This window comes from Daktulosphaira vitifoliae, unplaced genomic scaffold (assembly GCF_025091365.1).
Source record: "Daktulosphaira vitifoliae isolate Bord-2020 unplaced genomic scaffold, ASM2509136v1 Scaffold_1, whole genome shotgun sequence".
Taxonomy (NCBI): domain Eukaryota; kingdom Metazoa; phylum Arthropoda; class Insecta; order Hemiptera; family Phylloxeridae; genus Daktulosphaira; species Daktulosphaira vitifoliae.
The window spans coordinates 1,494,027-1,507,611 of record NW_026099572.1 but is presented as its reverse complement, the minus strand read 5'-3'; the positions used below and the strand labels follow the sequence as shown (position 1 = coordinate 1,507,611).

The following is a 13,585-nucleotide window of genomic DNA, read 5'->3' as shown; positions in this document are numbered from 1 at the left end:
GCTAGGGAAACTGCGCTCGTGCCGACGTTTCGTAGCCCCGTGGAGCCCGATCACGCCGACACTGTAGCGCAGCGAAACGGGACTCCGATACCCTGATTACATCCGAATTTACCGCGGCGTCCCCTCCATTCCGATAAGAGGGGTGTGGTGCCGAAAAAGTGCCAAGATCGTTGGCGGTATGTAAATCGTAAGGGCCGTTAGATTCGGTGTTCTGCGCGACGGTCGTGATGCGTGATATGTTACCGGATAAAACTTGCGAAGTGGCAGGGCGCGTTTTAAACGAAACGTCGTCTAAAACACTGCGCCCTGTGTGGATCTGTTGTAGGCTGGAGGGGCGGACTAATTCCCTCCTAGCCGATTGCCGTTTCCCGATACCGACGGTCTGTTTGGGCACTGGCGGTGCCAGTGTCGCTCGCCGCAATATCGGCACGGGGTAGGCGGTGCGTCCGCGTGTGCATAACCCGCTCGCTGTCGGGCTGCTGGTTGCGCGGTATGCCGCGGATGCAGATCGGCTGGCTGTCGGGACGCTGGCGGAGCGTACCGAGGAGCCGCGGTTTTGTCTACGTCGTGCGCTATTTCACGTAGATCGGCGAAAGACGCTGGGTGCATTAACCGTATCATAGCGCGGTAATCGTCCCGTAAAAGCCCCGTTAACTGTCGCACAAGTTGTTGTTCTGGTNTTTTTTTGATAGTGATTTTAATCACTGTCAGATATCATTATACTTGATCCAACTATGCCACGTCACCACTGTGCCGCGACCCCCCTGTCCTGGGTTTTGTTACTTGTTTCTCACTAATTTTTATTAATGATGTTTATGATGACTGTTATATAAATTTTGGGCTTTGCCTGTATAAAATGTTATAAATAAATAAATATATATATATATATTGTAAAATGTTTTCCAGCACTTTTCATTCAATTCCTGTTAGATTTTGACCGTTTTCCTCGAATAGCAACTTAATATGAGAAAGGTTTTTTTCATTGTACTTTTTATACATTTTCGAGGACACCAAACATTTTTTAACGCGCATAATTATACTTAACTAAGTATTATAAATAATTAGGATCATTTATTACAGGTTGAGGATTAAAAAAAAAACTTTTATTTATAATATAATATTTATTTCTATCCTTGTAACACTAACAATATTAGACAAAAAATTAGACCAACATATAAAATGTGGATAACAAATAACTAGATCAGACTAGCAACATCAAGAAAAAAAATTAAACTTTACATATAAAATATAAAAATAATTAAATTAGACTAGTATCATCAGAAAAATTTTCAAAACATTTATAACAGTACTTAGTTATCCTCTCATGCTCTTTGCATTTTGAACGGGAACTCATTGTCTTTTTGTCCTTTTTTCGATCGCATAAGTTGCACCGTTTATATTTTGTAGAACCTGTCAGAGACTGCTCTGTTGCAGAAGGAGCTGCTATACCCAAAACCTTCTGAAGGCCATCCCTAAGTGTCCTAGGAAACCTCTCATTATTGATTCGTTGTTTCATAAAAGATTCTGTGAGTTGAAATGCAAGATTTTTCAAAAAACTGACTCGATTGTAACGCGCCATCTCTTTTCTTTAGCAAATATAAAACATAGCTTTTATAACCAGATGTATCTAAAATGCCGAAAAAATAACGCATTGGCCAACGTCTCGATTTCCTTTTAGTCTTGTATGAGTGACATAACTTATCAAAAACATATACACCTCCTTTAGACAAATTGTAAAATTCCACTATTTCTGGCTTTTCTGTTGTTTTTACTTCTCCTGTATAGTGCATCGTGCTCAATAAAATGACGTTATTTGTTTTTTTACTGTAGGAAACCAATGTATTGTCTGTCTGGTATACAAATCTTAACGAATTCAATGGTATACGTGTTAATGAAACCATGGATTGTGGTATTTCCCGCTTTTTTTTTCTTAGGGTTTCCGCCATTGTAAACTTGCGTTCAGTAAGATGTACTGCAAGTTGGTAGGAAGAAAACCAATTGTCTATACTGACATTCCGGTTTGTACCTTTTAAGTTTTCCGTCAGCTCTAACACATACCTTGTTGGCTGCAGTAAGGTACAAGAAATATGTTTTTATCAATGTACGGAATTCCTTTCCAAAAATAAAATGTTCGAGCGTCATAGAGCGAAACAATTTTCAACCCATATTTGTCAGGTTTTAGGGGTAGATACATCGGCGTACGAGATGGGCACCAACGTGTGCATCGTCTCGGACCCGCACGCCGGATTAGTCCGGGAATCTGCCGGCTGGTTCTTGGACTGGTCCGGCAGAGCGGCGATCGGCGTGATGGACCGCGACCTATCAGTCGCGGACATCGAGACGGGCGACGGGTACGTAGTAGCGAGGATAGACGGCATCGACATTTTGAGCTGCTACGCACCGCCTAGCTTGCCGATCGCCGGACTCCTCGAGCCTCTGTCCTCATGCCTGCGGGCGAGGAGGCTCGGGCGGCCGTGGGCCAGCCGCGGGGAGATCATGGTCGGGGACTTCAACGCCCACTCTCCGGTCTGGGGGTCGGCGGACACGAATCAGCGTGTCGAAAACCCGTTGGACTTGATGTCGGCCCTCAGCCAACAGGGGCTCCACCCCGACGTTCGAGGGTCACTGTACATGGGTTGCCATTGTACATCTCTTTTATTATGTGTTTTAATATTTTGTATATTATACACCATAGGCGCAAATAACTTTAATTTTTTTATTTTATCTGCAAAGCCTTGTATCTCTAACCATAATTTAGAAAATTCTTCTGCACTTCGCTTATGTTCAAATGTTTTAATAACTCCTTGAACTATTGTAGCAGTACTTCCAAGTGTAGCCGATTTTTGCTGGAGTTGATTACTTAACACATTGATAATAACTAAAACGTCATACAGTATCAACAGTGATGCGTATTCCAAAAACAGAAGGCGCACAGGTGAATGCGTAATCCAATACAAAAGGCGCACAGGTTAATGCGTTGAGCGTGTACGAAATGTACCAACGAATATATATAACGACACTTATAACGCACCGCACAATTTATATGCCAATAATAGCTGGCGCAGGCGAAAAAAGAAAAAAAAATAACATTCGCGATACAGATGACAAAAAAAAGAACGTGGAAAACAACACAGAGTCGAGCAACCAGTTAAGGTGTACGTCGAAAACGGAACAGGACGCAATATCGGTAATCCATATTCGGCGGCGGCCTTATCTCAGTGTCAAGGGCGGGGAGACGACCGATGACAACCGATTGTCATATTAATAGCTGGACGGCTGATATCGAGAGAGACACGGGTGAGCGCCAGCCTAGAGCAAAAGGCGGTGCCGTGTCAAGTTGAAAAAGTTAATTTTTTGTGAAAAAGTTGTCATTTTAATTCCCCCCTTGTGGGCAGGTTAAGGGTTAAATTTATGAAAAAAATATACCAAATGAAAGGTAATGATATTATGCATCTATATAAAAAAGAATTATATTGATATGTTTATTTTTGAAAAAGTTATGGCACTTTTAAGAAAAAAAAATTGAAAAAATTTCGAAAATTAGCGATTTTTAAATTCGAAATTTTTTTGGAGGTTTCCCCCATTTACGGGGAACGAGGGAATTTTTTTCAATTTTTGAGGGTTATGTCTTCGACTAGATACAATTTGTGATCTTTTGACGTATCATTGAAAGATATCGGTTCGGTGAGAGCTGAGAAAAAGTGGTAACAGACACAAAAAAAAAAAAAAAAAACACATCTTAGTAAAACCAATACCTTCTCAGCTTCGCATCGAAGCTAAAATGTGTAGTTTATATCCTATACATTTCACTATTTTTGAATTTTACTCATTTTATAATTAAATTTCTACTATATTTCTGTTAAACTGCTTTTAAAGTAATATTATCCTGCACGACACTTATTGTGCCCAACGTAGCTGGGTACCCATACCGGAATCAGTGGCCTACTTATAAGGACAATCGTGAGGCCCTCAGGACACCGGGTCTGGGGCGGAGTCCCAGCTAGGCGGAGAGTAGTACTTTAATAATTAATAAACATCGTGGTTGCCATTTAATTTTTAATTTGATACACATGTTTGTACATCATACAATTAGTACATGAATATAATCCTTTCATTTAAATATATGTATTCAAATAACATACGAAAACAGTGATAACAATTACTAAATCTCCTTTTTTTTTATTAACTTTGATGACTGTTTTCACCATGAAAACAAAATAAAGTCAGATATTTTTTTTTTCATAATAAAGTATATTACATAAGCTTTAATTTAAGATATATATAAAAGTGTCAGTATTTCTGGAACACTTTCAAAAATTAAGTTGAAAAATTCCCTCTGTGGGCAGGTAAAGGGTCAAATTTATAAAAATATTATATCAAATAATAGGTAAAGATGTTATGCATCTATAAAAAAAATTATATTGATTTGGTCATTATTGAAAAAGTTATGACAGTTGTAAGCAAAAAAAAAACAGAAGCACAGTGGGGTCACGACACAGTATGGACGTGACATAATTGGGACAAGTATAGATGATATCTGACAGTGATTAAAACGAATATCATAAGAAACGCTTCTTATGATAGTGTTTATAATTAATATTATTAATAATGTTTTACGTATATTTTACCCGCCATGTGCTAAATTTTGACTAATTTTTGTGAAAAATTAGAAGTTAAGTGTTAAGTATTACACGGTCTAACACGTATATGTCAGTAATACTTTTTTACCTCTCTGGTGTTCACGTCTTGGTGAAGTAACAATAAACTGTTCATCGTTAGAATGCGATCTAAATGTATTGCTATTGACTATATCAGAATCTGGCTGTGAGGCTACATAAAAATATTTAACCATAAGAATAAAATTGTAAAAATTTATTATCAAATTTTAGCTTCGATGCGAAGCGGAGAAGGTATTAATTTTACTATGATGTGTTTTTTTTTTTTTATGTTTGTTGCCACTTTTTCTCAGCTCTCACTGGACCGATTTCTTTCAAAAATACGTCAAAAGATCACAAATCGTATCTAGTTGAAGACATTACCCTTAAAAATTGAAAAAAATTACCTCGTTCCCCGCAAATGGGGGAAATATACAAAAAAATTACAAATTTAAAAATCGCTAATTTTCGAAATTTTTTCACTTTTTTTTCTTAAAACTTCCATAACTTTTTGAAAAATCAACAAATCAACATAATTTTTTTTTATACTAAAACCTTAGATATTTACCTTTCATTTGATATCATTTTTTTGAAAATCTATCACTTAACCTGCTCATTGGGGGGGATTTAAAATGGCAACTTTTTTTACAAAAATTAACTTTTTCAACTTAATTTTTGAAAATGTTCCGGAAATACTGCGTCCTTCAAACATATATAAATTAAAGCTTATTTTATGTACTATAAAATGAAAAAAAAAAATTTGTCCCGACACCTTATCTTCTATGTGCAAATGGCTGTCGAAATTATAAAAAAAATGTAATATTTGCGATAAAAATCACCTTTTATAACGATGTTTTTTGTACTTAAAACTGCCATAACTTTTTCAAATATTAACTAATCAAAATAATATTTCTTTATATTGAAACCTTAGGTAATTTTCTTTCATTTGATATCATTTTTTTTTGAAAATCTAACACTTATTCTGCTCACAGGGGGGATTTAAAATAGCAACTTTTTTACAAAAACTAACTTTTTCAACTTAATTTTTGAAAATGTTCCGGAAATACTGCGTCCTTTAAACATATATCAAATTAAAGCTTATTTTATGTACTATAAAATGAAAAAAAAAAATTTGTCCCGACACTTTATCTTCTGCATGTAAACGGTTGCCGTAGTTAAAAAAACACTATTTTTGTGTTAAAATTTTCGATTTTCGATTTTAAATTTTCAACTTAAAAATGCTATAACTTTTCGAAAAATGTGTGTATCAGCACAAATTTTTTTTTTCTAAATATATTATGAGTACATCTTTCATTTGATATAATTTTTATTAAAATTGGACAATTTCCCCTTATATAGGGGGCGTCCAAAACTTGAAATATTGTAAGAAACATAGATCTCTTTCAACTGAACGTTTAAAAATGTTGCGGAAATACTGCGTCCTTTAAACATATATCAAATTAAAGCTTATTTCATGTACTATAAAATAAAAAAAAAAAATTTGTCCCGACGACCTATCTTCTATGCGCAAAAGGCTACCGTATTCAAAAATATGCTATTTTAACAAATTTTTTTTTTATAAATTAAACACTATCTACAGATTTGCATCGAAGCGTTTTTTATGATAGTGATTTTAATCACTGTCAGATATCATCTATACTGGACCCAACTATGCCACGACCCCACTGTGCCGCCACCCCACTGTGCTGGTTTTTTTTTAATTAAAATACCGCTTTTAACTCGAGTAATAGCAGAGTCTGTAATTTGTTGGGTGTCGTTTTCTTGAGTAGATCTTGAGTTACCACGAGATCGAACTGGGAATCCTGCATTAGATGGAAGGCGTTCTTCGGAAACAGACGAGGATGGTAACGATAGAGCTTCTTCAAGGTTACGTCCAGATTTTTAAAAAAAGGATGAGAAGAAAATTTGTAAAGTACTAATAAAAAAAATTGTATTGATTCATAAATCCTTAAAAAATTTATAGTAATATAAATTTCAAAATATAAAATATGTATATTTTATAAAATTGAGAATTTTAATACAAAAATAACACGTTTTTAACTATAGCAACTGTTTGTATATAAAAAATAAGGTATCGGAAAAAATATTTTTTTAACTTGTAGCAACAGAAGCTCTATTTTAGAATCTGCTATTAATCCCACTCTTATAAGTTATATAATGTTCATCCCTCTTTCTAAAATAAGTATTAACCATAGTAAGATCATACGATACTGCAAATTCCAGGAATCTTTCTTGGGCCTCCTTTTTCCCACTAAAACCATACCCTCCATGTACTCTTCCATATCCTCTCCTCTCATTACTTACATATACATTAATATCTTCACCTACCACATTTTGACATTTTGGACATGTTACACATTTTAGATCGCATTTTTATTATAAATATCCTTTATGCAATTACATAATTAAAAATATATAAAAAGAATTATTTTTCTTGAAATTTTCCAAATTTTTTTGATAATGTTATAAAATAGTTGTGCGAAATTTGAGATAGCTGCAACAAGTTAAACCTGTTTTCTTGTTAATTTTAAACTTGTCTAAAGCATTCATTTATCACGAAATTATTCTGTACTTTTCGCTTAAATTTCTTTCTATTTAACTGCCAGTTAATAGCATGACTAGACATCAAATAAGCACCCTGACTGGTCTACTGACAGGAAATGGTCACCTGCTTAAACATCTTATGTAATGGGGGTATCGGAATCACCATTGTGCAGGAAGTGTGGAGTAAAGGAGGAAAACTCATTTCACATCATGTGCGAATCTGAAGCCCTGTCTACACTAAGATCAAACTACTTGAATAAACCTTTTCCTGAAAAAGAAGATATTAAAAACCTAAAACCCAGAGAGATACTTAATTTCGCCAGAAAGACAGATCTCTTCGGTCATCTTTAAAGGTGACTTTATGGTTGGTAATGTATTAACACTTTGGTGATAACACTTAGGTGGGTAAACCGAATCAAGACAATTCGGTATGAGGTGCGCACAATGGACCAACAGGTCTGAGTGCATGGGCATTATGTCCACCTCGATAATAACTAAAACTGCCAGTTAAACATTTATTAACATTAAATAGATATATAGGATTTTAATGATGTTATACTTTTTATTTCCTCATCTATTATTATCCCTACATCATATTTTTCATTGGTCTTATCTGAATATATTATTTTATAATCGTCACTTTCTCCCCTTGCTTTCTGTCTTCACACTGTTGATACTATAAGCGGTGGGTAGACCTGTACACAAGACTGGTGAAACAACTACCGCACAAGTTTTCCGGCTGGTATCAAACACTTTAAGGTTTAGGCCTTCTTCGTTTCTAACTACTTTATTTCCTTTCACATGTTGTCCTCTCGTACAAACGAGATGGGACAATCCGTCTAAGTTCTGTTCATGACTTCTCATACTTTTTGATAAAATTTTAAACTGGCCGGCGACCAAACGAAACCTCGTTAGTCGCCTCTTACGACTGGTACAGGGGCTGTGGAAGTATTCTTAATCCCTATCCACAGGATTCAGTCACCTAAAATTAAATAAACCTTACAATAATATTATTCATAATTTATTATAGCCACGAAATCAGTGAGATAATCTATTCTGTGACACGATATAATTGTTAGTTCCATGAGTTATCAGCTATCATTAATATGTTAACAATAATAATATTTACCCCTTGAATTTTAGTCAAAAGTATGGATTTAAACGTTGTTAAACGCTACTATTATGTTAATTGTTTAGACTTTAATTATTTAATCAATTATTTATTTTTTAATTTTGTGTAAACACCTAATGAAATTACATTAAGTATAACTGATAAATTATTAAAGTTTTAATTAAAAAAAATATTTTTTGGTAATTATGGCAGACTCAAAGCCATCAGTTGTATTGAATGTTGTGCCGACTATTGATCAAATCAACGCTGATCGCATTACACAAGTAAATTTAGTATTATATTATTGTAATTTAAATTAAAATGATAAGTTAATATTAATTTATTCGTATTAAATTCTTTAGTTGGCATCTAAATATTGGGCTCCTAATGTGCAACCTGATCAGTATTTGCCGTTTGATAAGGAAATAATTGAAAACATATACAATGAAGAAATTTTAAAATCAAAGTTTGTTTTCATAATCCATGTTTTAGATAGCTAGTTATCTAATAAATGAAAAGGTATGATACATTTTAATATTTCAATTTTAGTTTTTCAGTGAGGCGTATTATGATATTGGAGTATAGTCAATATTTAGAAAATTTTTTATGGCCTCACTATAAATCAAGCAATTCATCTTATGCTCACATAATGTCCATTGTTATAATGTTAAATGAAAAGTTTCGTGAACGTGTTGCTCCTTGGGAGGTATTAATAAATGTCATTAATGCTATTAACATACATTTTATTTATTATAAATGTTATAATTATTATAATTCCATATCTTTCTAACAATGCGTAGATATTATATTTGTGTTGTACTTGACACCTTTTTTCTATGTTTTATGGTATTTTGTGTTAATTTTATACCGTTTTTTTTTAGGCGTTAAAAAAAGCACCTAATGAATTTGATGGATTTATCAATCAAGTTTTACATTTGTGTCTTTTAGATAATAACAGCATCAAAGAGCAGATATCTCTTATAGTTTTTTTAAATCATTGTTTTCAATGTATGGAAACTGATTTAGTTAGAAATAAAATGAAAAAACTCGTTTCAATTTCAATTTGGTGTTGTTTACAAGAAGTAAATTTGCATTTTTAGTTAAATAGTTATATTCAGTTATATCCTTTTTGTCATAATTTAAATATCGCTTATTCTTGTTTAGTTGTACTTTTGTTTTATTGTCTATAAATATAAAATTACAACTTTTAATTTTATTGTAAGTTTAATATTTTACATTTTTTAAGTTTAATTAGTAGTACTACTATCATTACATTAATAAATTTGAACAACACATGAATTTTATCATTAATCATTGTTTTTATAAAATTTTAATTTATGAAAATGAGTCTGAGTTTATTTATGTATAAAATTTATCTATCAGATTTTATTTGTATTAAAAGCTAATAATTAATTTTCATAAAAATAAAAAACAACCAAAAAAATTTTGATTTTATTTTAATTTTACTTTAAAATTTACTTAGTAGCTTGCTTTTTTACAAATAAATTTTAAATTTTAGAAACGAAGATTAGTAGAGTTACGTCAAGTTTCTAAATGGCAAAAACTATGGAATAAACTTCAAAAAAAAGATAAAGAACTTTTAGTTGAGCAAAAATCAAATGCTGTTCTTGAAAGGACATTTTTACATAAATTATGCATCAAATTTATTACTATTTTAGAAAGTATTTCATCAAATGGTAAAATATTACTGAAAATGTATAATATATTATTGAAATTTTTATTGATTTTATATTCATGATTTGTCAATATTGATTAATAATTTTGATAAAATGGATTAATATTACATGTAATAAAATAAAAATATTACATGGTTAATTCAAATTATTAAGTAACATATTTATGTTATTATTTATATATTGTTATGCTTGTAATCAAGAAACAATAGGTTTTTATATTAATTTTTTTTTTTTAGATGAAATTTGCATGGATAGATTAAATTACTGTGAACGTTTTCTTGAAATGTTGATTGACTTGGAGACTTCTTTACCTACTAGAAGATTTTTTCATGTAGTATTAGATGATATTCATTTAATTGAACGCTGTTTTTTAGCTCCATTATGCAATAGACTTGAAGGACACCTGTTCCAACAGTTGCTAGATATTTTAAAATTTTATTTCCACTTTGAAATTTGCCAGTCAACTGGTGATCCACTGACAGAAAATGAAGTGATGCTTACACATTATGAAAACGTAGCATCATTACAAGTGTGTATTTTATAGATTTAAAAAACTAAGTAGCGAAAATTGTATTATAATAAATTATGGTACTATAAATTTAATTTAATGAAATTTACCAAATTTTAGTCAATAAATGAGTTTGCTATAATTTTATTTATATTTTCAAAATATCTAAAAATGTATAAATTAAAAGATACAAATAAATTATTTTTAGAAAAAAAAATTTGTTTTATTGACAAATATCTTTAAAATATTACAAGTTTACAATGAATTCATTATTCGATGACACTGAAGTTAAAATTATAAAACTAATTTTTATATTGTGTATCAAATTTTGAATCAAGTTAAATTTTTTAGAACAAATATGAAAAATGATATAGTGTTTTGCATTGATAATGATAACATTGTTTCCAAATTATATATCCGCGATTCTTTTAGTAATTTTATTTTGGCTTTTTAATTTTAAACTTTTTTAGTTTTAAATTAATAATATTTTTAATTTTAAATAATATTAGCAACAAGTGATCAATTTTTATTATATTAGTGTTGATATTTTACTACATTTTAAATTACTTTGTACAATAACCATTCAATTAAAACTAAGAATAAAAAGTTTTTATTCATTGTTGACATTTTATGTTAAATTTTTAATTCATATATTCAACCTTTTTTTAGACTACTGTATTTGGAAAGTTTATGAAATTACAAGATTTTTCACTCTCAAACATTAGTGCTCTTGACAAATATGATTCTCTTCTAAAACATTTTAAAAATTTAAGGTATAAACTATTTTTAATTAGTAGATGCATAATGTATACTTATATGAAAAATAATTGTTTATATATTTTTTTAATACTTAGTAATGAAGAGCTCCAGATAATTGCAATGAATTTAAATTTAATTCCTGATCAAGAAAAAAGAAAAACTGAAAATTGGTATCGATATGATTCAGAATTTTTACTGGCATTATTAGTAAGTATACATTGCTTTTTCTTACTATTTATTATTATTATTACAATAATATGATTATTTACTATTTTATAAAATAGTAAAATATGTATTGCCCTAAAAAATTTTGTTTATACCCATTAAAAATTGTATAAGAAATGAACATAAAATATATTTAATAATAATAACCATAATATTGATTAAAAGGGTGCCCAAGTAAAAACTATTTTAGAATAAATGTAATGCAAAATTACCATAAGTCATTATATTGAATGTTAAATTTTGTAAAGAAATGTGTATCATAGTATACAAATTTGAGCTAGCTCTACTTAGTCAATAAGATACATGAGAAGTTGATTAGTTTTATAGTATTTAAGTGATCTTTGTTTGATTAAATAATTCCCTGTATAATTTGTTTAGTTTAAAAATTGTTGTATTTTAGAATAATGTATTTTTTTTTTATTGAAAGTTATATTTATTTCAAGGGTTTAGCCAATTTTATATTAATATCATATATCTATTAATAATTTATATTTAATATTGTAAAAATATTAATTATTGAAACCTATTTGATTATTAATAGGTTACCTAGAAAATTTAAGCCTCATTTGGACAAGTGTTAAATTTCTTCTCTTGTCTAATTATTTTTATGGATTTAATAAGATAAGACTTGATATAGGTATAGTGGTGTGCAATGGACACAGCTCTAATATTAAGCCGTGTTTAATTTATTATCCCCAAGTATATTTAGCTCAGTTATCCTGTCTTTGATGAAGACAAAAATAGTCATTGAAGGGCTATTAAGTTTAGAAATAATTATTTTTTTGTATCATTTTTCTTAATAAAAATGAATACTATAGGTATCAAGGCATGAAGCTAGAGAATCACAATTAAAACTTTTAAACAGTATGCCCTTGTATCCAACTGAAGATATTATATGGAATGAAGCTGTTGTGCCTACTGAATATTTTAATGGAAACAACTGTTTAGCATTACCTAAGTTAAACTTGCAGTTCTTAACTCTTCATGATTATTTGCTACGTAACTTCCAATTATTTCGCTTGGAATCTACATGTAAGTTTAAAATTACATAATTCACTATATTAATCTTGATGTATAAATTTTATTTTTATTTTTTTGTAATCATTTTATAATAAGAATTTCTGGGTTAAAGTATTAAAAATTATTAAAACTAATAAATTTTTTTTTTTTTTTGATAGATGAAATCAGACAAGATATTGAAGATACTATTACTCGTATGAACCCTTGGTAATTTGTAATATTAAATTAATTTATACATATAATTTAAACTAATTATTTTTGTTTCATTTAATTTATAAATTATAATATTTTAAAATTTTTAGCAAATCTGAAGACGGAAATGTATACTTCAGTGGTTATTCAAAAATGTCATTACCTATTGATAATTTTTTAATTGTCGAAGTCGCAAAACCAAATCTTGGTTAGTAAAAATTTTACCATTTGTTATTGTCTGACTAATTATTTTTATTTTAGGTGATTTACAACCATCAAGAGTGAGAGCTGATGTTTCAATAACTTTAAATGTTAAAAGAGATGTGCAAGAAGAATGGGAAAATATTCGCAAACATGATGTTTGTTTCTTAATAACTGTAAAAGCAACTCAACCAATTGGTTAGAACTTTTTTTGCTTATAAATTGTTTAGTTAGTATGTTTATTTTATTTTATTTTGTTTTTTATTTTATAAAGGTTCAAGAATTGAATATAGCAAACCTTTTCTTCAACAAACTGAAATTGTTAGTGTAAGAGGATGTGAAGTAGAAGGGATGTTAGATAATATGGGCCGTGTTATTGAAGAAGGTCCTGATCCTAAACCAGAGTTACCAGGTCAAAAACGAACCTATAGAGTTTGGTTAGATTGTAATCAATATAGGAAAGATCTTGATGATGTTGCTGATGGAAAAACAGTATGATATAATAATATGTATTATTTATTTATAAATTATTAAGTGTGTACTTTGACTGTTAAATCATTGATATCCAAATTCAAATATTTAAATTATTTAAGCATATAAAAAAAAAAGATAAAATAGTATTTTTTTTTTTTTTTTTTTTTTTTTTTTTTTA

General features: G+C 30.2%; 1 protein-coding gene across 1 annotated transcript in view; it reads left to right on the top strand.

The window, feature by feature from the left end:
• The first annotated feature begins 8,352 nt into the window (after window positions 1–8,352).
• LOC126906119 (RNA helicase aquarius) overlaps window positions 8,353–13,585 on the top strand; it is a 12,105-nt gene continuing 6,872 nt past the window's right edge. Inside the window, exons 1-13 of the mRNA XM_050686420.1 lie at window positions 8,353–8,615; window positions 8,694–8,797; window positions 8,881–9,037; window positions 9,213–9,413; window positions 9,851–10,028; window positions 10,265–10,557; window positions 11,206–11,309; window positions 11,391–11,502; window positions 12,339–12,552; window positions 12,699–12,747; window positions 12,843–12,940; window positions 12,994–13,131; window positions 13,208–13,425. Of these exons, the coding sequence (XP_050542377.1) occupies window positions 8,538–8,615; window positions 8,694–8,797; window positions 8,881–9,037; window positions 9,213–9,413; window positions 9,851–10,028; window positions 10,265–10,557; window positions 11,206–11,309; window positions 11,391–11,502; window positions 12,339–12,552; window positions 12,699–12,747; window positions 12,843–12,940; window positions 12,994–13,131; window positions 13,208–13,425 (1,944 nt within the window). The 5' untranslated portion in view covers window positions 8,353–8,537. The remainder of the gene's footprint in view (window positions 8,616–8,693; window positions 8,798–8,880; window positions 9,038–9,212; window positions 9,414–9,850; window positions 10,029–10,264; window positions 10,558–11,205; window positions 11,310–11,390; window positions 11,503–12,338; window positions 12,553–12,698; window positions 12,748–12,842; window positions 12,941–12,993; window positions 13,132–13,207; window positions 13,426–13,585) is intronic.